This window comes from Pongo pygmaeus, chromosome 8 (assembly GCF_028885625.2).
Source record: "Pongo pygmaeus isolate AG05252 chromosome 8, NHGRI_mPonPyg2-v2.0_pri, whole genome shotgun sequence".
In the NCBI taxonomy this organism is placed as follows: Eukaryota; Metazoa; Chordata; class Mammalia; order Primates; family Hominidae; genus Pongo; species Pongo pygmaeus.
In genome coordinates, this window is record NC_072381.2 from 46,116,757 (window position 1) to 46,141,838 (window position 25,082).

At 39.0% G+C, this 25,082-nt stretch overlaps 1 protein-coding gene across 2 annotated transcripts in view; it reads left to right on the plus strand.

Moving 5' to 3' along the window:
* The first annotated feature begins 1,069 nt into the window (after positions 1–1,069).
* LOC129006311 (cyclin-Y-like protein 2) overlaps positions 1,070–25,082 on the plus strand; it is a 36,052-nt gene continuing 12,039 nt past the window's right edge. Inside the window, exons 1-7 of one of the 2 annotated variants that reach the window (XM_054435858.1) lie at positions 1,070–1,682; positions 4,157–4,231; positions 6,179–6,213; positions 12,970–13,070; positions 17,173–17,208; positions 19,065–19,116; positions 20,853–20,972. In XM_054435858.1, the coding sequence (XP_054291833.1) occupies positions 1,460–1,682; positions 4,157–4,231; positions 6,179–6,213; positions 12,970–13,070; positions 17,173–17,208; positions 19,065–19,116; positions 20,853–20,972 (642 nt within the window). In that variant the 5' untranslated portion in view covers positions 1,070–1,459. The remainder of the gene's footprint in view (positions 1,683–4,156; positions 4,232–6,178; positions 6,214–12,969; positions 13,071–17,172; positions 17,209–19,064; positions 19,117–20,852; positions 20,973–25,082) is intronic. The other variant, XM_054435859.1, reaches the window with a different exon arrangement.

Genomic DNA, 25,082 nt, shown 5'->3' on the forward strand with positions numbered 1-25,082 from the left:
AAGAAGTGCCTGCTTCCTTTTCCACTGTGATTGTAGGTTTCCTGAGGCCTCCCCAGCCATGTAGAACATGAGTAAATTAAGCCTCTTTCCTTTATAAATTACTCAACCTTAGGTATTTCTTTATAGCAGTGTGAAAACGGACCAATACACTTTCTGACAATCACGCTTGAGTAATTGGGGAATTCATACTACCTGGGATCAAATCGTGGCCCCAGCCTGCGCAGTCGTGTGACCTTGGGGAGATAACTTACCTCTCCATTTCAATGTCGTCTGTAAAACCTGTAAAATGAGATTGTTCTGAGGGTTAAATGAGCATAGCATAGTTAGAACACTGTCAGGCACATACTGATTGCCAGCTGTTGAATATTCATCTTTACTGAATTAGGACTGTGGTACCCCACTTTACGGCTCTCTATTTTGTATGACAAAATCATGCTTAATGCTTTGTTAGTAAAAGAGAGAAAATCTGAAAGTCCTTGCCATGGAAGGAAGAAACAGGGGAGAAAAGGGAGTTGGTAAGTCTCAGCATTTCAGAACTTGGAGGGACAAGTTAGGTTTCTATTTTATGGAGAAGGAGGTGGAGGCGGGATGGGTCCTAAGGTGTGATTCAAGACACACAGCCATAACTCTTTATTGAGAGTAGAGCTAGGGCCCCAGGGACTGCTATGGTCAAGCTGCAGACAAAAACTCCACTCACTGGAAGACAGGAGAGGAGTATTTAGTTACAAAAGCAGTCAACAATTCAGGTGTATCTACATTGAGTCAGCAAATAAAAGTTGTTCAACTTGGTTGCTAATGGGACCCACTCTACTAACCGAGGGTTTGTATAGAACTCATAGAGGAAGATGGCTTCAAGTAAGGAAACACCTTATGCTTTTCTTAGGACTAAAAAGCTCAGGAAGCTGGTGATGAATGAAAATCTTAGTCCCACTGGCACTGCACGAGGGGCCAGGAGAGCAGCAGCAGCATAAGTCACAGGGTGGGGCAGGCCAGGCAGGGGCATTCTGAGCTGTAGGGGAGCGGTGGCAGCCAGAGCGGGGCATTGTGAGCTGTCAGGGAGGGCATTGTGAAGTGTAGGGCAGGGCATTGTGAGCCACAAGCCTGGGCTCCCACCTGGGCCAGTGGGCTTCAGTCTGTAGGTGACTACAGAAGGAGGAGGAGCTCCATCTGTTCTCTCTTCAGGCAGTTGTTGTGTCTCTCAGCGCTTGTTGGGTTCACAACCTATTAAATAAGCTCGCTGGTCTTCACCCTCCCAGACAAGTCAACTCAGGGGAGGCGGCAGGGCACGGGCCTTGGCCTGCAGCCCCAGCCGGGGCTGGGGCTGGGCTGTGAGGTGGGCAGGCGAGCAGCGGGCAAGACCATCTCTGCATGTGCAGCATAGCCTCGGCCTAGGGCAGCGGGAGTGTGTGGCCAAAGCTGTGAGCAGAGGCACAGGTGGTGACAGGAGTAGAGGCACCCCATGGGAAACATACTGACCTGTTGTGTGTGTCCCAAGGCCAGCCCCGAGTTGCACCAGCACGAGGGGTCGGTGTGTCACTGTGAGTCTGAGACCTATGAGGCAGCAGCTGGGGACCTGATAGCAGGAGTGCCTGTGGCTGCGGCTGTAGAGCCTGGTGAGGTGACTTTTGAAGCTGGTGAGGGCCTCCACATGTACCACATCTGTGAACGGGAGATGCCTGAAGGTAAGGAGGTGACAGGTGCCTTCTGCCCTCGGCACACTTCTGGCTGCTGCTATCCCCAGGGTCCTCTGGGAGGCATCCCCCACCTCAGGCTCCCTTCTGCCTGTAGCCAGCTATCCTAGGGCTCTCCAGGAACAAAACCTGGCTTGCCTTGCATTCCCACCCCTTAGTCTTTCCCCACAGAGTCCAGTTAGTTTATTGTTTCCTTCTCTCCAAAACTCCCAGTTCTTGCTCCCTCATCTCATTCTCCCCTTCTGTCATGGGACCATTTATTTATGGCTGTTCTTGTCTGTAGCTCTGTTTAGTATCCTGTGGGACTTTGTTGAGGCTTCTTTGGAATATTCTCTTCCTTTTCTCAATAAAAACTCAAATATCCCAACTTTCCAGTACCCATCCCATTCTCTTTATACCTATCCAGATGGTACCTAAGTGAAGGAACCAGGTAAGTGCCTAATTGTTTCCTTTGTTAAAGTAGCCATATCTCAGGACAATTCATACTGAAATATTTGGGGATTTCTTATTTAAAATCAGAATGCAGGTTGCCATAGGAGAGACTATATGGGTTGCTTTAAGTCACCTTGATAGAAGCTGCTTAGTTTCTTCTAATTTGAACACAGAAGGAAAGAAAATGCAGGGTGCTTAAAATAATTGGGAAAGGTGTGAAATGTCATGGCCAGGGCTGCAGAAAAATGGGTGTGGGGGGGGTTGCCCCAAAGGAGTTTACCTATGAGGCTCTGATTACTTTAAAATTCTTACTTTAACACAAAATGTGTCTCCAGATTTATTCTGGCTTCTTAACAGACATTATTTACCTCTTCGTTCTAAAAGAGAGGTGGGGATGATTTGTGGTCAAAACTTTCGAAAGACATAAAACGTAAATGTAGACTTTGAATGTGTAATATAAAGATTGAAGGTTAAAATGTCAGACCTTGCCTGTGTAAGAGTGTTTGTTGCCATGGCTTCCCCTTTGTCATTCCCCCTCCTGACAGTAGCATCTTGTTCAAAGATAAGAAATTTAGGGTTTTTCAGTCTCTACACTACTGGGAGAGGCGGGGTATGGGAGGGGGTAGAAAAGAGAAAACAGTTGATTTGCCTCTAAAATTTTGCAAAGAGATGAATCTAAGTAAAAAGAATTCTGGGTAACAATATGGTTCTTGAATAAAAACTAAATTTTTCCAAATAGAAAACATTGTATCATAAAGATATTAAATCCACTGGCTCTTTGGTTTCATTTAAATGTCAGAGATTTATTACTGTAGAGGAAATGTCTTATAGCTCTTCTATTTAAACTTTGATTGGGCTTCGTATAGCCAAGACAATCCTAAGCAAAAAGAACAATGAGAACACATGGACACAGGGAAAAGAACATCACACACTGGGGCCCATCAGGGAGTGGGGGAAAAAGGGAGGGAGAGCATTAGGACAAATACCTCATGCATGTGAGGCTTAAAACCTCGATTGTGGGTTAATAGCTGCAGCAAACCACCATGGGACATGTATACTTATGTAACAAACCTGCATGTTCTGCACATGTATCCCAGAACTTAAAGTGAAAAAAAACAAAAAAAAAACAAAAAACACTTTGGTTGGGCTTTTATTTTTTTCAGAGGTAGAATAATTAAGACTCATGATGAGTGTGACTTTGTAACTTGGAGTATTATACTCACTTTCCAAGATATTTAAGAATTTAGAATAAACAAATATGTGAATTAATTCATTATACCTTTATACCCAAAGCATGTAAGTACTTGTGTAAACATACTCCGCTTGGTGGTGTAAGGAAAGCCTCTGAGTGATTTTACACACCAGTTAATAGATGGGTAGTGTTGGATGAGAGCTCAAAAAAGGCTCTTTATTGTCATTCTTTAGGATTACAGCACAGTTTATGTATGTCTCATTTGGTTCTTTGCAATACAAATAAGGCCTATATATGTTCTCCCTACATTTTGCTAATGAAGAAATGAAGACTTAGAGATCTCATGTGACTATGGAAGACAGCTACTCAACAGAACTAAGGTTCTGTGTCCTCAGAATGACATAGAAGAGACAGATATGCTGAATTTACTTTTTTAAAATTTTAAAAACTCCAGATTACATCTTATATTTTGCCTATAAAATAGACCTGTCTTTTAAAACATACTGCCATCTTGTTTTATTCTATGCAGTTGATTTTACACAACTTAAAGGCAAATTTACCTTTTTTTAAAAAAAAAAATAAAGGAGAGTCTCACCATGTTACTCATGCTGGCCTCAAATTCCTGACCGGGGCTCAAGTGATTTTCCCATCTCAGCCTCCTGAGTAGCTGGGACTACAGGCATGTACCAGCTTGCCTGGCTCTATCTTCTGTCTATACATTCATTTCAATGGATAAGAATAAAAGTAGAGGTAGTGAAACAGCCTAAATGCAGCAGTCAAATAAATGACTTGATAAATTTTTATAAATGATCACATCTTTTTTTCTTCTCTCCCTCCATAGATATACCTTTGGAGCCCAACCCTTCTGACCATCCAAAGGCAAGCACAATATTCCTGAGAAAATCTCAAACAGATGGTGAGACAACATTGTTTTTTCTGCCAAGAAAAAGATTGAAAACTCTTGTTGTTTGATCAGATGTATTATAGAAAGTATTTAGAAAAACTCATATTGGTTTAATTTTTTCAACTTTTCACATATTCACTTGTCTTATTTTAATACGTGATATATTTTTTTAGTTGTTACTGTGTTAGTGAAATCATGTAAATTTTTTAGTTATATATTTTTCCATCTTTTTATCAACACAATTTGTCGTGTGATGGAGGAGTCATAGATTTATCTTTATTTATAATTCTTTGCCCCTTTTCCCTTGCTCCTAAGAGTACATTTTAAAGATAGAACTTAGGCTTCAGCTTGGTTTCCATTTAAACAAAAAAAAAAACATAGTTGTTCATCAACAGAGATTGAATCTGTGATTTTGGCCTCCTCTTGCACAGTCCTCTGATCACATGCATTTATCACATCCAAGTTTATGCTTCTTGAAACTTTTAAGTTATTAACCTTTTCATCTGATGTAAATTTAAACATGCCCTACTTCTGCTTATTTTCCTTGTTTGTTTACTAAAAAGCCATACACGGCCAAGTTTTCCAGTTGATTTAAGCAGGAAGAATACAAGTGAGGATCTATAATAATATGGGAAGTAATGCAGCACAGCAAAATATGGGAGTTTGTGACCTTTCTTTTTGTAGTTTTGAGTAGACTTTGCCTGTCTTGAGTAAGTTTGCCTGTCTTGAGTAAGTTAGAATTTGTGTTCATTTTTGCGTTACTATAAAGAGGTACCTAAGGCTGGGTAATTTATAACAATAAGAGGTTTAATTGGCTCATAGATCTTCAGGCTGTACAAACATGGCTTCAACATCTGCTTCTGGTGAGAGCCTCAGCAAGCTTACAATCATGATGGAAGGCAAAGGGGAAGCAGGTAGTTCCACACAGTGAGAAGGGAGGGAGAGGGAGGTAGAGGGAAGGTGTCACACTCTTTTAAACTACCAGAATGAGAATTTGCTTCTTACCATGGGGATGGCACCAAGCTATTCATAAGGAATCCACCACCATTACCCAAACACCTCCCACTAGGCCCTGTCTCCAACATTAAGGGTCATATTTTAACATGAGATTTGGAGGGAGGAAAATATCCAAACCATGTCAGAGTTGTTTTTCCCAGTTCCTTCCAGAGCTATGGGCTTCTCACACATAGAGAGCATGGAAGAGGTAAAACAAAAGCTATTCCATGTCCCTCACTCTTCAGTGGTAGGAATGTTTGCCTGCAAGGTCCTTCCAGCATCAAAGGTGGAGGCGGTGTAGGAAACAAAGCATGGCCCAAGTCCTCTTGGAGCTTTTATTATGCTGGCCTTTTTTTTTTTTTTTAAGAAAAAAATGATTTTTTGTGCTGCAGACACCATGTCCAATCAGGTTTGTATAGTCATTTTAAAATTTAAATTGAAGATAAGTTACTTTCCAGTTGTTTTGTTTTTAGTGATGTATTAGTAGATGATCACTAAGTATGGTTCGAGAAGCTTACAGGGATTCTGGTGCATCCAGAGATAGGTGCCTGGCCAGAAAGTAGTTCTTAGAGCTGTTAACTCTTAGATTCTGGCAAATAAAGTAAGCTATGTGTAAATGCAGAATGAGAAAATACTCACAGCTCATATACGCAACAGTTAAACTTTTTTATTAGCTAACTTTTTCATCTGTCCTCATTTTTTTTTTTTTGCCCTTTCGTGCACAAGGATTCTTTCATTTGTATGTAAAAGAAACAAAAAGTAAACTAGGTCAAAAAGTAAAACTAAGTTATTAGATTTTACTTTATGAGATTTACCATGCCAGATAATTTAAATATAAATTGTTGAAAGTAATTTTTTTAAATGGAATTTTTTCCCATTTAGGAGTAATTAGTAAGACATTAACTACTACTCTTATTTTATGGTATTTGTATCAGAAGTGACCATTTTCTTTTTCATTCTTAGTACAAGAAAAAAGAAAAAGCAACTGTACAAAGCATGTACGTAAACAGTCAAAAAGTTAAGAAATTGATAGTTTGATATAAAAATATGTCTCTCTTGATTCCTTTAGATTATAACGGGGACCCAGTGGTGATAACATGGACCTCTTTTTGTATTTTCCTAAGTATAAAATTTATTCAGAGAAGTCTTCAGCTTAGAAATTTTAAGAATTTCTGACATTTAAGTTAAATTTCAATATTCTGGTTGTGGTATAAAGATCTGCCTTAAATATTTAATCATATTCTTAATCAAATAACAAAAACAGAATAGCTAAGAATTAACAAATAACAAAATAACAAATACAGAATAACAAATAACAAAAATAGAATAGCTATCAGCACTGTCTATTGACTTTGTCGTAGCAGGTGAAAGCATACCTTCCTCACTACACCATGACCTTATTTTTCTCCCTCTGTTTCTTCCAATTGTAGCACACTTTTAATTAAATCAGTAATATTTACATGATTATGACTATGCAAATTCTATTCACTGCTAAGTCATATGATGTTTTCACTGTACCTCTGCATTATATGTCCTTCATTCTTTCTCTGAAACAGTTCTGAAATCTGAGCATTTCTGCACTTTTTCTGGATCATCTCTTTTTCCCTAGCCTATGTGACTTTACCCAGCCAAATGCAATAAGTAGCCCCTGGCTGGTCTGTTTGCTTTCACATCCATTTTTTTTTTTCAGCCTGAAGCTAATTTTCTGACTATATTCATTTGCCTGTTTTCTAACAGCTGTTTTCCCCTAAGTGCTGCAGCATTTATCACATGCCTTTCAAAGATACTTTCCATCTGCTAAAACACATATGTTCCTTTTTTTTTTTTTTTTTTTTTTTTTGCCTGGGGTGGGGGTTAACTTTCTTTGGCATTTTGTCATCCTAGTTCAATACAGAGTGGCTTTCCCTAGATATGCTCGATGTCTGCTTTTCTGTGCTAGCTCCTTGAAGTCTTTTGGGATCTCACATAACTGCCATCTTGTGTGGGATCACCTGAGTCCTAGATTCTGTTTCCTTCTGTCCTGTTATCCTCACTAGTTGTACTTGAGCACATTTTCCTGGGCAGAGATGTTTAGGGATCTGGCCAGTCTTAAAATCCCTCCTTTTAGATACAGAGTAAACTTCTAGGTTGAATCTAAACTTTATGGTTCTAAAGATATTTCGCAATTGTGCTCTCATTACAGTGTTGTTCTTGACTCTATTGCCATTGTGAGATACATTATTTATAACCAGGTTTTATGTCTCTGTGGAAGCTTTTTAGAAGCTTCTCTCTCACTGAGATTCTGAAATTTCATAACAGCTTGGTGGGAATCTTTTCATTTTATTGAGGCTACTAAGTCTGAAGACTATCTCTTCTTGAGAATTTTTTTATTTTCTCTGTTCCTTTTTTTCTGATAGTCTTGTTATTCAGACACTCAGCTGCTTAGACCAGTATACCTGCATTGGTTTTTAATTTTTCCCCTTCGATTTTTCAGTTTCTGTGACTTTTTACTCTAATATTTCTATTGAATTTTATATCTTTTTCAGAGTGTTTTCAGATTTTTTTTTTAAGTTTTGCTCCTGATTTTGACTAGTCCCATGAATCCCTTTTTTCAATTGTTTTGATGTCTCTTGTTGGAGGCTTCCCTCCAATGTGTGGTGGTCCCTGGCTTTATTTGGAAGCAGGACTTCTGTTAACTGGTGGCACTCAGTGTGAGGTGTTGGAAGCCAAACTAGCTGTTCATTTGTGGGACTTCAGTATATTATCTGGGGATCCTTATTCGAGCCAGTTCCGTTTCTTCTGAGAAAGGATCTCCCAATTTTCTGCCTGGGAAGTAAAAGAATGGCTACTTGCTTTCCAAAAGCAGAATTAGGGAAGCAAGTTGGAGTTCTATTTTTGGTGTACAGTTTTCTTTATATCTCAGGTTTAAGCCGTGGTATTTCTGAACCTAGAAATTCTCAGGTTTGGTATATCCAGAGAACACACATCTAAGTTTCTTATCAGATGGGTGGACAGGTGGACTTGGGGCTCTAACCACAGATTTTCTGACCTTGCTGGCTTTTGTTTTATGTTTTACCCTACTTTCCAAACTTCCATTTGCCTGTAAGTTCACAGCCTGCCTTTAGTTCTACAAGACAAACTGGCTTGCTTCTCTTCCAGTCACTCTCCGTAGGGACCAAAGTTGTGCTTCTGTGTTATTTACCACTCCTTTATCTACATTTTATGTCCCAGCATTTATTAAAAATCATCTCTGTCAACCTTCTCTCTTGATCCTGTGTGTAACCTGTATTTTATGTATGACTAATGAGACTTCCAGAGGCAGAGGAAATAAATTTGTGTTCTATCTATTATATTTAATCCAAATTTAGGACCTATATTTACATGTGAATCAAAGTTTAATTTCAATATAATTAGTGGTATTAACCTAGACAATTTTTTTAGTGATGTATCTATAATAAGCATATTATACTTTTCTAAGGCCTTGTTTAATATTTTTATTCAAACTTTCACTGCTGTGTTATCCTATTACCTCACAACATAGATGGAGCTGTTTTCATGAATGCCCAAAGTGTTAGAAATATTTAAGTTAATTAAAATTTGTTTATTTTTAGCCTGGTCAACATAGCAAGAGCTCATCTCTACAAAAACATGTACCCTAAAACTTAAAGTATAATATTAATAAAATTAAAAAAAAAAAAACGTTAAGGAACAAATTAGCCAGGCTTGGTAGCATGTGCCTTTAGTTTTACCTACTCACAAGGCTGAGGCAGAGGATCGCTTGAGCTCAGGAGTTTGAGGCTGCAGTTAACTATAATTGCACCACTGCACTCCAACCTAGGCAACAAGGGGAGACCCTGTCTCAGAAAAAGAAAAAAGTTATTATTTAAAAACATTTCTAAAATTTGTCCTGCCGAAAAGGAGAGAGGAAAACGTAAACTTGGGTTTTCATTTTATTTTATATTTGCTGGGAAGAATGCCGTAGTTTATTTATTTATATATTTTTATTTCCATAGGTTTTGGGGGAAACAGGTGGTATTTGGTTACATGAGTAAATTCTTTAGTGGTGATTTGTGAGATTTTGGTGTACCTGTCACTTGAGCAGTGTCCAGTGAACCCAATTTGTAGTTTTTTATCCCTCACCCCCGTCCCACCCTTTTCCTTGTGTCCCCAAAGTCCATTGTATCATTCTATGCATTTGCATCCTTATAGCTTAGCTCCCCCATATGAATGAAAACATATGATCTTTAGTTTTTCATTCCTGAGTTACTTCACTTAGAATAGTAGTCTCCAATTCCATCTAGGTTGCTGGGAATGCCATTAATTTATTCCTTATTATGGCTGAATGGTATTTCTTAATCCATTTGTTGATTGATGGGCATTTGGGCTGATTCCATATTTTTATAATTGCAAATTGTGCTGCTGCAAACATACATGTGCAACTATCTTTTTTGTATAAATATTTCTTTTCCTCTGGGTAGATACCCAGTAGTGGGATTGCTGGATTGAATGGTGGGTCTACTTTTAGTTTTCTAAGGAATCTCCACACTGCTTTCCATAGTGGTTGTACTAGTTTCCATTTTTACCAGCATTGTAGAGAAGTGTTTTAACCACATCCACACCAACATCTATTATTTTTTGATTTTTTGATTATGGCCATTCTTGCAGGAGTAAGGTGGTATGGCATTGTGGTTTTGATTTTCATTTTCCTGATCATTAGTGATGTTGAGCATTTTTTCATATGTTTGTTGCCCAGTGATGTATCTTCTTTTGAGAATTTTGTATTTATCTCCTTAGCCCACTTTTTGATGGGATTGTTTGTTTTTTCTCTTGCCCATTTGTTTGAGTTCCTTGTAGATTCTGTATATTAGTCCTTTGTCAGATGTATAGATTTTGAAGATTTTCTCCCATTCTGTGGGTTGTCTGTTTACTCTGCTGATTGTTCCTTTTCCTGTGCAGAAGCTCTTTAGTTAAGTCTCAACTGTTTATCTTTGTTTTCATTGCATTTGCTTTTGGATTCTTGGTTATGAAGTCTTTGCCTAAGTCAATGTGTAGAAGGTTTTTCTGATATTATCTTCTACAGTTTTTTTGGTTTCAGGTTGTAGATTTATGTCCTTGATCCATCTTGAGTTGATTTTTGTATAAGGTGAGAGTTGAGGATCCAGTTTCATTCTCCTGCACATGGCTTTGCCAATTATCCTGGCACCATTTGTTGAATAGGGTTTACCTTCTTCACTTTATGTTTTAGTTGGCTTTGTTGAAGATAAGTTGGCTGTAGGTATTTGGGTTTATTTCTGGGTTTTCTATTCTGTTCCATTGGTGTATGTGCCTATTTTTATACCAGTACCATGCTGTTTTGGTGACAATGCCTTATTGTATAGTTCGAAGTCAGATAATGTGATGGCTCCAGTTTTGTTGTTTTTGCTTAGTTTTGTTTTGGCTATGGGGGGTCTTGTTTGGTACCATATTTTAGAATTGCTTTTTCTAGTTCTGTGAAAACTGATGATGGTATTTTGATAGGAATTGCATTGAATTTGTAGATTGCTTTTGGCAGTATGATCATTTTCACAATATTGATTCTACCCATTCATGAGCATGGGATATCTTTCCATTTGTTTGTGTCATCCATACTTCCATTCAGCAATGTTTTGTAGTTCCCAATGGCATATCAAAAAGAGAATCTGCCATGATCAAGTGGGTTTCATACCAGGGGCAGGGATTGTTTAACATAAGCAAGTCAATAAATGTGATACATCACAGAAACAGAATTCAAAACAAAAATCACATGATCATCTCAATAGATGCAGAAAAAGTATTTGACAAAATCCAGCATCCTTTTATGATTAAAACCCTCAGCAAAATTAGCATACAAGGGACATACCTCAATGTAATAAAAGCCATCCATTTCAAACCCACAGCCAACATAATATTGAATGGCAAAAGTTGAAAGCATTCCCCCTGAGAACTGGAACAAGACAAGGATGCCCACTCTCACCACTCCTATTCAGTATAGTACTGGAAGACCTAGCCAGCCAGAGCAATCACACAAGAGAAAGAAATAAAGGGCATCCAGATCAGTAAATAGGAAGTCAAACTGTCGCTGTTTGCTGATGATATGATCGTATACCTAGAAAACCCCAAAGACTCCTCCAAAAAACTCCTAGAACTGATAAATGAATACAGAAAAGTTTCAGGATATAAAATTAATGTACACAAATCAGTAGCTCTGTTATACCCCAACAGCGACAAAGCTGAGAATCAAACCAAGAACTCAACCCCTTTACAACAGCTGCAAAAAAAAAAAAAAAAAAAAAGCTTAGGAATATAACTAAGCAAGGAGGTGAAAGACCTCTACAAGGAAAACAGCTTTAGTGTTTTTAATGGGTTAAAATTAGAGGCAGCAGGTACAGTGGAAGAAGTCAGTGGTTGGGCATCAGCGTCCAACGGGTACTGGACCTTTGATGGTAAGGCTTTGGTTTTGACTTACTAAAATATGAGGTATGATTATTGTCTAGTTTTTGTCATTAAACCTTAAAACCACTAAGTAAACCCTTCCATTTCTTGTTAAAGATTGTAAAATTTCATACTCTGTGATTTTTGCTGACTGAAGTTAGATTTGTTTCTATTTTGTGACTACCTTAAATAATACCTATAAACAGTAAATGGTTAGTAGTATTTTTGCTGTAATTAAATGTAGTAAGACTTACCTTCCAAATTATAACTGAATTAATTTGTCAAACACTTGAACTTTTTGATTTATTCAAAATTTTATGCTGAGCAGCTGGAGGTAGGAACAGTTAGGGCTCTCCCTTACTCTTATGGAGAGGCGTACTTTCTCATGAGGTGAATACTCTGCTAGAATTAGTATCTTGTAATCAGTTAGTGTACAAAAAATCATGTTTTGGTGAGGCTACTGGCAAAGAGATCCAAGAGGGTAGATGGAGTCAAGCTTGTTGAAACAAGGAAGGAGAAAAGCATTATTCCAGACAGAGAATGGGGTAGAGCAGGAAAATGCCTAGGTGCAGGTCAAATGATTTATAGAATAAAATTAATCAAGTTTTGAAATGAATGGAAAGTATTCTATGAGGGTCTCATTTGAGTCATGTCATGGCAATCTCATTTAAACATGAAGTGAAAGTTAAATTTTTTAAGTTGTCATCTGTTTTCAGGGTGTGAGAGAATATTTAGGTGATACTCTTTTTATCCTCCACATAAGAAAACAGGACTAGAGAAACCTATGTCTTCCTCACTTGTTGGTGGCCTAGCAGCCTTGGTACATGAGCCTCTGAATCTGAAACACTTGTTTTGTCACAATATCGCCTGAAATAATACATTTAGGATTAGTAACTTAGTAAATGCGTTAGTCTTAGTCTTGTATTCATTGCAGTAAAATGGTCTTATACCAATATTATTCAATACATTACATTTTACTGTAGTAAATAAATAACAGAAATAGAAATTCTCAGCTGTTTTATGTCACTATAAAAAATAAAATCTTATTTTAAACTTTTCTCATTATTTATAAAGGAAATTCATAAAATCCTTGTTAGTTTTGATGATAGGTACCACATTAAGGGCAGCCTTTTATAACCCGTATCTCAAACATCCTCTGTGGAAGTTAAGAGCCTCCGATGGGTTTTCTATAGAGTGCACATGATACCACACTCAGGTAGTTCATGGAGTGTAAGAAATATCCTAGTGCTTTGAAAAATTTGACATTTTAATCAATGAAAAAATATACTTTGATAAGTTTATCTTATACTTCACTTCCCTTTCAGGTATCTACTGAGCATTTTACTCAACAATACAGTTCATGTTCGACAATATTCCTTGATGACAGCACAGTCAGCCAGCCTCATCTTACAATGACACTAAAATCGTGAGTACAACTGTAATGCCAAGGGATAGACTCCCTTATTCAAAAATTATTTCAGCCATTTGGTTGTCCTCTTCAGCAATCGTTTTAAGAAATTGGAGTCAAGTATATATTGATATCCAGATTCTAAATATTAAGTATCAATTTCTCTTTTAATCTTAGACGTCATGGTGGAAGGAAAAATCAGCACATAAGCAATCCCAGAAAAAGTGCAGCTATTTATTTGATGCCTTTATGCCTTAAGACAATGTTGAATGCAATGAGAAGGATAGGTTCCCTTTATTGAATGATTTTTGTGAAATATTAGTTTTTCAGTGCATTGCGGGCCTAAATCAATGTGTACTACTTTGGACATTAGTCTTGGAAGAAGAAAAAGCTTTTTCTCTTCTGGCACCACAGTGTATCTGCATTTGATTTTCTCCCATTGTGCATGAGAACCTCATGGGTCACAAAGATGCACTTTGAGAGCACCCTGAGATGAAGTTTATTTTAAAAGGAAAAACAACCAACACCACCACAAGCTCCACTGGGTTTGTCCAGTGTACATCATTATCACCTCCTTGGATTATGAGTATTGATTTTTAGAACACAGTTTGGAAAGTGCTAATTTAGAATATTAATGTCTTCTGACAAAGGCCTAATATCCAGAGTCTACAAGGAACTTAAACAAATTTACAAGAAAAAAACAAACCCATCAAAAAGTGGGTGAAGGATATGAACAGACACTTCTCAAAAGAAGACATTTATGTGGCCAACAAACATATGAAAAAAAGCTCATTATCACTGGTCATTAGAGAAATGCAAATCAAAACCACAATGAGATACCATCTCATGCCAGTTAGAATGGTGAGCATTAAAAAGTCAGGAAACAACAGATGCTGGAGAGGATGTGGAGAAATAGAAATGCTTTTACACTGCTGGTGGGAATGTAAATTAGTTCAACCATTGTGGAGACAGTGTGGCGATTCCTCAAGGATCTAGAACCAGAAATACCATTTGACCCGGCAATCCCATTACTGGCTATATACCCAAAGGATTTTAAGTCATTCTGCTATAAAGGTGCATGCACATGTATGTTTTTTGTTGCACTATTTACAATAGCAAAGACTTGGAACCAACCCAAATGCCCATCAATGATAGACTGGATAAAGAAAATGTGCCACATATACACAATGGAATACTATGCAGCCATAAGAAAGAATGAGTTCATGTCCTTTACAGGGACATGGATGAAGCTGGAAACCATCACTCTCAGCAAACTAACACAGGAACAGAAAACCAAACACCGCATGTTCTCGCTCATATGTGGGTGTTGAACAATGAGAGCACATGGACACAGGAAGGGGAATATCAAACCCCAGGGCCTGTCGGGGAGTGGGAGGCAAGGGGAGGGATAGCATTAGGAGAAATACCGGGTTGATGGGTGCAGCAAACCACCAGGGCACATGTATACATATATAACAAACCTTCACGTTCTGCACATGTATCCCAGAACTTAAAGTATAATTTAAAAAAACATGGCAGCCAGGCATGGTGGCTCATGCCTGTAATCCCAGCACTTCGGGAGGCCAAGGCAGGCCAATCACCTGAGATCAGGAGTTCGAGACCAGCCTGGCTAACACGGCAAAACCCTGTCTCTACTAAAAATACAAAAATTAGCTGGGCGTGATGGCAGGCATCTGTAATTCCAGCTACTTGGGAGGCTGAGGCAGGAGAATGGCTTGAACCCAGGAGGCAGAGGTTGCAGTGAGCCAAGATTGTGCCATTGCACTCCAGCCTGGGCAACGAGAGCAAAACTCCATTTCTAAAACCAATAACTACAACAACAAAGAGGCAAGTTTACACTTATAATAATGTCACTTCCTCTCTCCCTTATCACAGTAGTAGAGATGAAATTGTGTTTCAGTGAAAACTGGATTCAAACTCTGTCTCAAGTCCTGAGCTTTGGGACCTATTGAGTAATCACTAAATGTCTGTATTCAGCCAAGCCTCTAAATCCTTGAGGAAAAAAAAAAAAAAAAAAAAAAAATCACTCTGGTATGTATCCCTGGCTTCTTGAATTCAAAAGTTTTGATGTGTTAGCATACAATTTAAAAGTAGTTTTAAACATTAATCTTGCTCAAACAAATTTCACGCTTTTTTCCTCATTATTCTAATTTTTAGAAGTCTACTTTTGAAAGTAAAGTAAGTTTTAATTTCCCATCAACAAGTTTGAGAAATTATCATTTGGTATATTCACTATTAGTGAAATAAAGGTTTATTGAGCAAATTAATAGGGCAAATTGACTTCAAGAAAAGATTTTGAAAAATGTTTATTATGGGTTACTAGTGCACTGTTGTCAATGGGGTAGATGGAACTCATTGGGATCACTTTTGCAAGGTTTTTTCTTTCAAAATACATGTCTGCAAACATTTGTATCTTCTCACCTCAACCTTCCCTCTGTCTCTAGGCACTGAGAAGCCCTTTAGGAAAATAGGAATGGATGTGAGGCATCTTCTTGTGAAGAAAAGCATCCCAGAAGATTCTGATTTTCACCCCAACTCAATCACTCCAAACTTTGCTGCACTTTGAAGTCACCAGGGAAATTTTTAACAACAACCCTAATGCCTAAAGTCTTACCCAATGCTAATTAATTAAATTAAAAAGTCTCATGTTGAAAGTGAGGCAGTTATTAAAGCTCCTCAGTTGATTTTAATGTACAGCAAAGTTTGAGAGCACTGCTTAATTTGAGTTTAGGACGAGAAACTGCTCCTATTTGGTGGGACCTTGGGCAAGTCAGTTTTAAGGTTTGTTTCCCTGATCTGTAAAATGAGTGTTGGATTAAATGTCATGTAAGGTCATTGGTCCTTTCCAGCATGTAACTTCAAATTCTGTGATTTTAAAATGATTTTAGAGATGAAAACTACTTGAAGCACTATAGACATATCCATCTTAAGTGCTAATGTTATAGGCTTTTTAAAAAGTGCTAATATTGTATAGACCTATTATTAAAATTCAGATTTTCCTTCCCTCAGTTATTTTGAGTCTCATTCTAGATGCTGAGGGCAAATGGAAGCACATAACTTATGTAAGAGAACCTCTTGTTTTGTGATACACAGTATCTGTGAGTAACTTAGGAATATAGTTACATGTATCTGAAGAGGTGTATCTGTTCATAAATATTTCAGTTAAACTAATTGAAGGTAACTGCCATTCATATTACACTGTGTCATGGTATACTGCCTTGTCAGCACTGCATATTTTAGGATCACTGCACCTATCATTGATTTCCTGTGTGCTTATGTTTACTAATATATTTTTTAATAATTATACAAAAGTGATTTCAAATAATTTTGTTATAAAGCACTTTCATTATGTATTTTTAGGGAAATAATTAAAAATGGGTGGTAGGAGATAGTGAACTAAACTAAAATGCATGGCCTAACATCTTAAAAAGAAAACACTACTGTATGGCTTAAACATATGGACACATAGATGGAAACTGCATGAAGCTGTGTGTGGTGGCTCATGCCTGTAATCCCAGCACTTTGGGAGTTCTGAGGCAGGGGGATCACTTGAGGCCAGGAGTTTGAGACCAACCTGGCCATCATGGTGAGACCCTGTCCCTGCTAAAAATAGAAAAATTAGCTGGACATAGTGGTGCAAACCTGTAGTTCCAGCTACTTGGGAGGCTGAGGCATGAGAATCCCTTGTACCTGGGAAGTGGAAGTTTTGGTGAGCCAAGATCACGCCACTGCACTCCAGTCTGGGAGACAGAGTGAGACTCTGGGTCAAAAAATAGATAAATGCATAAAATAAATTGCATGGCATGAAAGGTTTTGTGGGTCAAAGAGCATATAACAGGGAAATATGTTGTTATTTATATATTATAATCATCAACAGAAACATGTCTTCTAAAAGCATACTGCCTTGCATTTTGGTTCTCATATTTTTGCTAAAAGCCAAGAAATGAAAATAAGAAAGTGCCCTTATGGTACTGTTCTGAACTATAAGATTTGAATTTCAGAGCCGCTAGGAGAGTTTCCTCTGCCCCCCTCTTAAAAGATGTCTTCAAGCCTAACAAATGATAACATTTATTCTTATGAATATTTTTTCCTTCCACAGTGTGACCTTGGCGATATATTATCATATCAAGAAAAGGTGAGCTTTTTTAGTCTTGTTATTCTGGCTAATTACTTTGCATGATATTAAGCTCAGCGTTAGATCACAGCTCTAGACACCATAAGCTGTATTGTGCCTACTAAAATATTGAAGCAAATTATTTGTGTTTTCTTTGGTCCTTGAGACTTTTTAAATTCTTAAATGATTGAGTATCCCAATGAGTATGATTTTATATTGATTATATTGATATTTACTCTGATAGAAATATAAACGAGATTTTTTTCAAAATCTATTTTTAGTTTAGATTTCACAGTCTTAACACTATTGATATTATGAGCTAGATAATGCTTTGTTGTGAAGACTGTCCTGTGCATTACGGAAAATTTAGCAACATTCATGGCCTTTACCAACTAGATGTCGGTAGTAACCCATGACCCAGGTTGTGACAATAGAAAATATTCCTTGAGAACAATATTGTTGACATAAAATTTTAAATGAAAATATAACTTTTCTATGATAAAAAGTTGAGTAAAAAGTGTGTCATGTATTTATATTATTGATAGTCTGTAGTGTTGAGCTTAATAGAAGACAACTGGATTCTCTAGCTCTTTCTTTGCAATTTGCTTTAAAGAAGCAATAAGATGACCTAGCCTCATGCAAATACGTAGTTGGTAAAAGGTGTATTTTTCAAGCTTTAAGACAGTTGTGGGTATTCTTTAATACTAAATCAAAACTTCACAAGTGCTAGTTTCTTAAATTAGTTACAGTGGCATTTTACATATTAGCAAATGTATTCTCAGTACTCACCGATCTTTCTTGAACAATAAGTGGTTCTTTCCCCACATACTTGCATTTATAATATTATGCATTAGTTATTTGGAAAATATTGGTTTATGTTTTATTGTATCAAAAATCCCTTTTTTAATTTAACCACCAGTCTTATTTTAAAACTTCCTTAAGTATTGAGAAGTGGTCAAGCTTACAGTGGAAGGAACAAGTTTTTCAAAGTCCTTGGGAAAGCTTTAATTCTATCATTGGAAACAAATACTTATTTTCCTTGTGACATGAGTGACACATTTCCTTGTGAATGAGTGACAGCTTCGTTTATTTTTGAGAATGATAGTTGTACCTTTTTTTTAGACCGAGTTTCACTCTGTCACTTGGCTAGAGTCCATTGGCATGATCTCAGCTCAAGCAATCCTCTCACCTCAGGCTCCTGAGTAGCTGGGACCACAGATGTGTGTCAGCATGCCTGGATAATTTTTTTGTATTTTTGGTAGAGACAGGGTTTTGTCATGTTGCCCAGGCTGGTCTCGAACTCCTAAAGGAGCTCAAGTGATCTGCCTGTTTTGGCCTCCCAAAGTGCTGGGATTTTACAGGTGTGAGCCACTGCACTGGCCCAGTTGTATTTTTAAATGAAACTGATGGTTCTCTTTAGTTCTCTGTAGTATATTCTCATGATGTATTTATTATTTTTAGTAGTTTAAATTAAAGGAAGCTAGAAAATCTGAATCACATTTACATTTATTAAAGTTCTAAAGAGAGTATTGCCCACCACTACTGCTTTGTAAAACGTTCTTGTGTTTTACTGTGTGGTTAGAGGAGTGAAAATGTGTTTGGTTTATTGCCATTGCCTGTTAGGGAGGGTCAATACTTACAGGCAGTTCTGACTGGTTATGGTATAAAAGACTTCACAGTACAGGACATGCTATGCTGAGGAAGAAGAGGTCAGGAAACCCTCCGCAAGTCAGTATCAAGGAGAATTTGTAAAAACTGTTTGTTTTGGTGAAGTAAACACCAAAGCACATAGGCACATAGGAGGCATTATTTTACTAAGCAGATATTATACTAAGATATTAACAGTTTTTGAAGTAATACACATTCTTATTTTATAGAGATGCAGATAGATCTTTGGGCATATTTGATGAACGGTTACACCCACTTACAGTAAGTGTCACTTTTTTTTTTTTTTTTGAGATGCAGTTTCACTCTTGTTGCCCAGGCTGGAGTGCAATGGTGCCATCTTGGCTCACTGGAAACTCTGCTTCCCAAGTTGAAGCGATTCTCCTGCCTCAGCCTCCCAGGTAGCTGGGATTACAGGTGCCCACCACCACGCCCGGCTGATTTTGTATTTTTAGTAGAGATGGGGTTTCACCATGTTAGCCACACTGGTTTTGAATTCCTGACCTCGGCCTCCCAAAGTGCTGGGATTACAGGCGTGAGCCACCACACCCAGCCCAGTAAGTGTCACTTTTATTGAGTTTGTATTTTCTTTTTTTTTTTTTTTGAGACGGAGTCTCACTCTGTTGCCCAGGCTGGAGTGCAGTGGCGTGATCTCGGCTCACTGCAAGCTCTGCCTCTTGGGTTCATGCCATTCTCCTGCCTCAGCCTCCTGAGTTACTGGGACTACAGGTGCCTGCCACAACGCCCAGCTAATTTTTTGTATTTTTAGTAGAGACAGGGTTTCACCATGTTAGCCAGGATGGTCTCAATCTCCTGACTTCATGATCCGCCCACCTTGGCCTCCCAAAATGCTGAGATTACAGGGGTGAGCCACCACGCCCAGCCTGAGTCTGTATTTTCATCATAGATTTGTATCTGTTTCATGCCCGCAGTCAAAGGCATCTTTCTTTAAGTCTTGTTCCCCATTTCATGTGGCATCTAGTCATCTTATTTTAAAAGTGTTGTAAAAAGAACATGCTGGAATAAGAACTGATCTGCAGGTATGTTTAATTAGTGAGCTAATGTGAGTAAATATACTATCCAAATAACAGAAAACGTATCTTTTTAAAAGATAATTGTTAATAGTATCAAGCAATATAAGTATATGTAAATACTTTTAACAAAGAAGCATGATTTTTATGAAGAGGGTTAAAAATAATTTAAGTTCGCTGGTTGTGGTGGCTCACAACTTTGTAATCACAGCACTTTGGGAGGCTGAGGCGGGCGGATCACCGGAGGTCAGGAGTTTGAGACCAGCCTGACCAATATGATGAAACCCTGTCTCTACTAAAAATATAAAAATTAGCCGGGTATGGTGGCATGTGCCTGTAATCCCAGCTACTCGGGAGGCTGAGATAGAAGAATCGCCTGAACCCAGGAGGCGGAGGTTGCAGTGCGGCAAGATCACATCATTGCATTCCAGCCTGGGCAACAAGAGCGAAAATCTGTCTCAAAAAATCAAACAAACAAACAAAAAAAAGAATTTTAAGTTTATATCAACTTACATGGTGTAAAAATTTAAAAATGTACTTCCTTAGGTACATAATAGCCACATGTGGCTAGTAACTATTGTATTTATCAGCACAAGCTTAGAGCCTCATGGTTACAGGAAACTACATTTTTTCAAAGTTTATTGCAGAGAAGAATGACATACAGTCAGTAAGACATTAAAGCCTACTAGTAGCTTACATTTGGATGGAATTATGTGAGGGAAAGGGTAAAAAAGAATATAAACATTTTCTGAGCTTAAGCTCATATAATTTTTAAGTGAATGTGGATGAGTATTAAATCATTATGGTATTTCAGGATCCTACTGTTCATATTATAAAAAACTAAAAGACATCTCACCAATCAAAATTATCGTAAGTGACACATGGGCACAAATGTGAACACTGCTGTCTTAAGAGCACCTCAGGTTTTTTCTTCAATGGATACTTACATTGCATCCTTTCTTCTTTCAGCGAAAAGAGGTTTTGGAGGAATATTTTAAGTATGATCCTGAACACAAATTGATTTTCAGATTTGTTCATACTCTGTTTAAAGCCATGAGGCTAACAGCTGAATTTGCAATCGTAAGTTTGGTAAGATATTTTCTATTTATAAAGCAGCTTTAGAAATTCTTCTTGTAAACAGGGTGGTATTGTCCTGTTTTTTAATACAGTAGGTTTCTGAAGTTACCTCAGAATTTTAAGAGAAACTTTTGAAAGCAAATACATTTTAGTTGAATCATCATTATGGCTTAAAATGTCACAATTGCTTTTCTCATCACAGAACAATTGCTATTAAAGGCAGCAGGAGGGATTTCTGATTTCTCCCCCAACACATCAGTAAACACATGCACACACAGTGCACACACATCCAGGGCATGTGGAGGGCTTGGAATGGGGAGCAGTAACAGAACCATCTGGCTGATGGGCAGGAAAGGATGCCAGTGTAGGTCTAAGCTGAGTCCCAGGGTATATCCCCAGGCAATTCTGATGCATGTTGTCATTGACAGCTGCTGCCCTCAATTCTTTGTTCCTTCAATGATGTGTGTTTATCTATCCCTGCTGATCACCTGTGCCTGCTCATGAAGTTGCCCAGGAATGTGGTTCCAGTTGGTCTACCAAACCATAGCTGTGTCATTACATTTACATTATTCCTACAAATTCCTTTTGTAAACCTATCATTTTAAATAATAAATTCTGTTCAAATTGTTGAAAATAATCTTACTCCTCCCCACAACAAACCTATAGAGGAAAGTCAACTGCATGGCCAGGAATGAAAAAATACTTAGGTCAATACTTCTTTAGCAACCAGTTAGAGTCTAGGGGAGAAGGCTCCTGCTGTGCACTTGAATCAAAGCCCTCAAAGGGCACTGGACCACATACAGGCCTTCTCGAGGAGCTGCAAGTCATTTGGAACTCTTAAGCTCATGCTAGAGGGAAGCAGGAGTGGTGCTTCCAGATGTAGAGACAGGTGATGCAGGAGGGAAAGCTGGATTGGAAAAGGGAGAGTTTTGTACATAGGCTAAGCTTGGTGTGCCTTTGAGAGAGCAGAGTAGCAGAGTCTAGTCGTCATTTGGATATACAGGACTAGAGCATGAATCTGATGTAGAGCTACAGAATGAAGAGAAACAGCAGCTGTTTAAATACCAAGAAAGTGTGTAGAATGAAATTGGACAAGCCAGGCATGGTGGTTTCATGCCTTTAGTCGTAGGTACTTGGGAGGCTGAGGTGGGGGAATTACTTGAGCCCAGCAGTTTAAGTCCAGCCTGGGCCAGATGATGAGACCCTCTATTTTCTTTTTCTTTTTTTTGAGAGGGACCCTCGCTCTGTCACCCAGGCTGGAGTGTGCAGTGGCGCAATCTCGGCTCACTGCAAGCTCCACCTCCCAGATTTACGCCATTCTCCTGCCTCAGCCTCCCGAGTAGCTGGGACTAGAGGCACCCGCCACAACACCTGGCTAATTTTTTGTATTTTTAGTAGAGACAGGGTTTCATCATGTTAGCCAGGATGGTCTCGATCTCCTAACCTCGTGATCCACCCACCTCAGCCTCCCAAAGTGCTGGGATTACAGGTGTAAGCCACCGCACCCAGCCGAGACCCTGCATCTTAAGAAAACAAAAAGTAAGGCCAGGTACGGTTTCTCATGCCTGTAATGCCAGCACTTTGGGAGGCCAAGTTGAGAGGATTGCTCAAGTGTAGGAGTTCAAGACCAGACTGGTCAATAAAGTGAGACCCATTTCTACTAAAAAAAAAAAAAAATAAGAAATTAGCTGGACATGATGGCACATGCCTGTGGCACCAGGCACATGGCAGGCTGAGGCAGGAAGATCACTTGAGCCCAGGAGGTGGAGGCTGCACTCTAGCCTGAGCAACTGAGTGAGACCCTGTCTCAAAAACAGATAAAATGGACAGAAAATAGGTCGGTAAAGACTATTATCATTTAAGGGACAAGCCCCCAGAGGAGTGGCTACTAGAGTGGGAAGAGGAAAAGCAGAAGAGGATAATAAAAGGAGAAAGAGTTCAAGATAGGAGAAGCTGTAGTCACAGTGCTGAATGCTGCCAAGCAGTGACTGATTTGTGAACACTCACTGGATGCTGACCCTGTGCCGCTCTTCTAAGTGCTGGGGTAGAGGAGAGGACAGGTGGAACACAGTTCTTGGTTTTATGAGCTTATTATATTCTAGGAAGATGGAACTTAAGTGTATGAAACAGCAGGAAGAGGAAGCAGGATAAAGGGATACAGAGTGATTGGGGGCTATTTTAGGTAGACAGATGAGGAAGAGCCTCTCTAGAGAGCTGACATTAGAACAGTGACCTGACTGAAGGAGTGATGGGAAAGAGTGCTGACATTACAGGCAGCAGGATGATTGCCAGGACAGACAGAAATGTGTTTCACGTGTGTTTGAGGAACAAACAGCAAGGTGACGAGCATAGTCAGAGTGAAGAATGAGGGGAACGGTGGAGATGAGGCCCCTCAGGCAGTACCATAGCTCACAGGGCCTTTTGGCTTGTAGGCCGTAGGAAGAAGTTGAGGTTTTACTCCAGTTTGATGGGAAGCTCGTGGGGAGATCTTGAGCAGAGGAGTGCCATGTTCTAAATGAAGAGGTTATACTGGCTGCTTTGGGGACAGTAAGCCATAGTTGGGAGGCAGAGTGGAGGCAGCGAAGAGGGTTAAGAAGCAACTAGGGTAATGCAGGTGAGCAGTGATAGACTGTGGGTTACCATCAAACCATGCAGACCACCAGTGAAGGTAGATGTAAGAGGCATTGCACACAGATTGGAGCAGGGGAACTGAAATGTAGCTATTTGGCCCCAACACCTAGGCAAATGGCAAATGGCAGAGCTTTAGTTTGTCAGCGTGAAGACACAAGAGACAAGTGCCTGTTGGCAAGAGGAGCCTCAAAAGGGGCAGGCAGTGTAGCTGAAGGAGAGATGGAAGATGAGGAGCTGGTATGAGGGTATGGTGCGGTGAGCACCAGTGAGAGGACACAGTTGGAGAGGAGTGGGGAGTGGGATGGGGACAAAGGAAACACAATTTGGAGGAAATTTCTGGTAGAGAGGAAGAAAATCTTCAGAAAGAGGTGATTGTGGGAACAGTGTGCTGCAAAAGTGAGATGGGATCAACTGCACTGAGGGAAGAGTTGGCATCGGTGGGAATAAAGAATTCTCAAAGTCACCCAGAAGGGCACGTGGCATGGATGAGTGTCAGCAGGTCAGCAGCTTAGCAGGAAAGGGGACAGGAAGTAGAGGGCTTGCCATGTTGTTTCAAAGGTCTCTGATTCCTACGCAGTTGAACCCTGGGAGGGAGTTTCACTCTTGAAATACTTGAGAGTGCAGAGTTTGGGAGAAAGGGAGCGGAATCTGTAAAATGTCATGTTCAATAGCCATTTGTTTTTGAAAACATACTTGAGTTTGGCAGTGTTCAGATCAGTATCAGATCTGGCAGTGTTCTGCAATCTGATACCCTCCAGACAAGAAATAAACTTGCTTATTTATATAAAGTTTTTTCCTTTTGTTTCGATGTAAACAGTTCAAGTAGCTCACAGACATACTGTTCTGCAGAGCACCCTCTGAAGTCACAACACCTCACAGCTCACCTTTAATCTTTACTCAGCTATTCACTTTGCCCAGTTCTTTGTAGGACAGATGTTTGATAGATGTAAAGTAATTCATAGGATTGTCTCACCAACTGCCTGGCAGGTGTAGAGGAATCCCAGGGATACAGAGACTGGCAGCTGTTTCCACCTTAAAACCAACAGAATTGTCTAAGTTGCAGATGGTGTAAGACAGAATAAATTTTTATGAAGGGATCATGAAGACGTGCAAAATAGGGGCTGTGAGAAGGACCATCCTTTATACACATGTGTTTCTTACCAAGTGGGCAACTGAATATGGGGAATGTTTTACAACCCCACAGACCCGCTCCTGCCATGCTGCTCTACACAGCAGCTGCTGGGAGGCTCTCTTGACCAGCAGTTTTTAAAGCTAGTGCCACAGAAGGGTGAGTTTTTGTAAAAAGGAGGTTAACATTTGCTCACTATTACATGGGTTTTACATATTCAAGCTTGACGTACTTGTAAAATTCCCATCTACCTACCAGCTCTGTGTGAGACATTACATATGTAGGCACTTAAGGATTTATTGAATGACTTTAATCCACACTGGGCTTGTATGTCTGCTATCTTTTATGAATGTGAAGGTGAC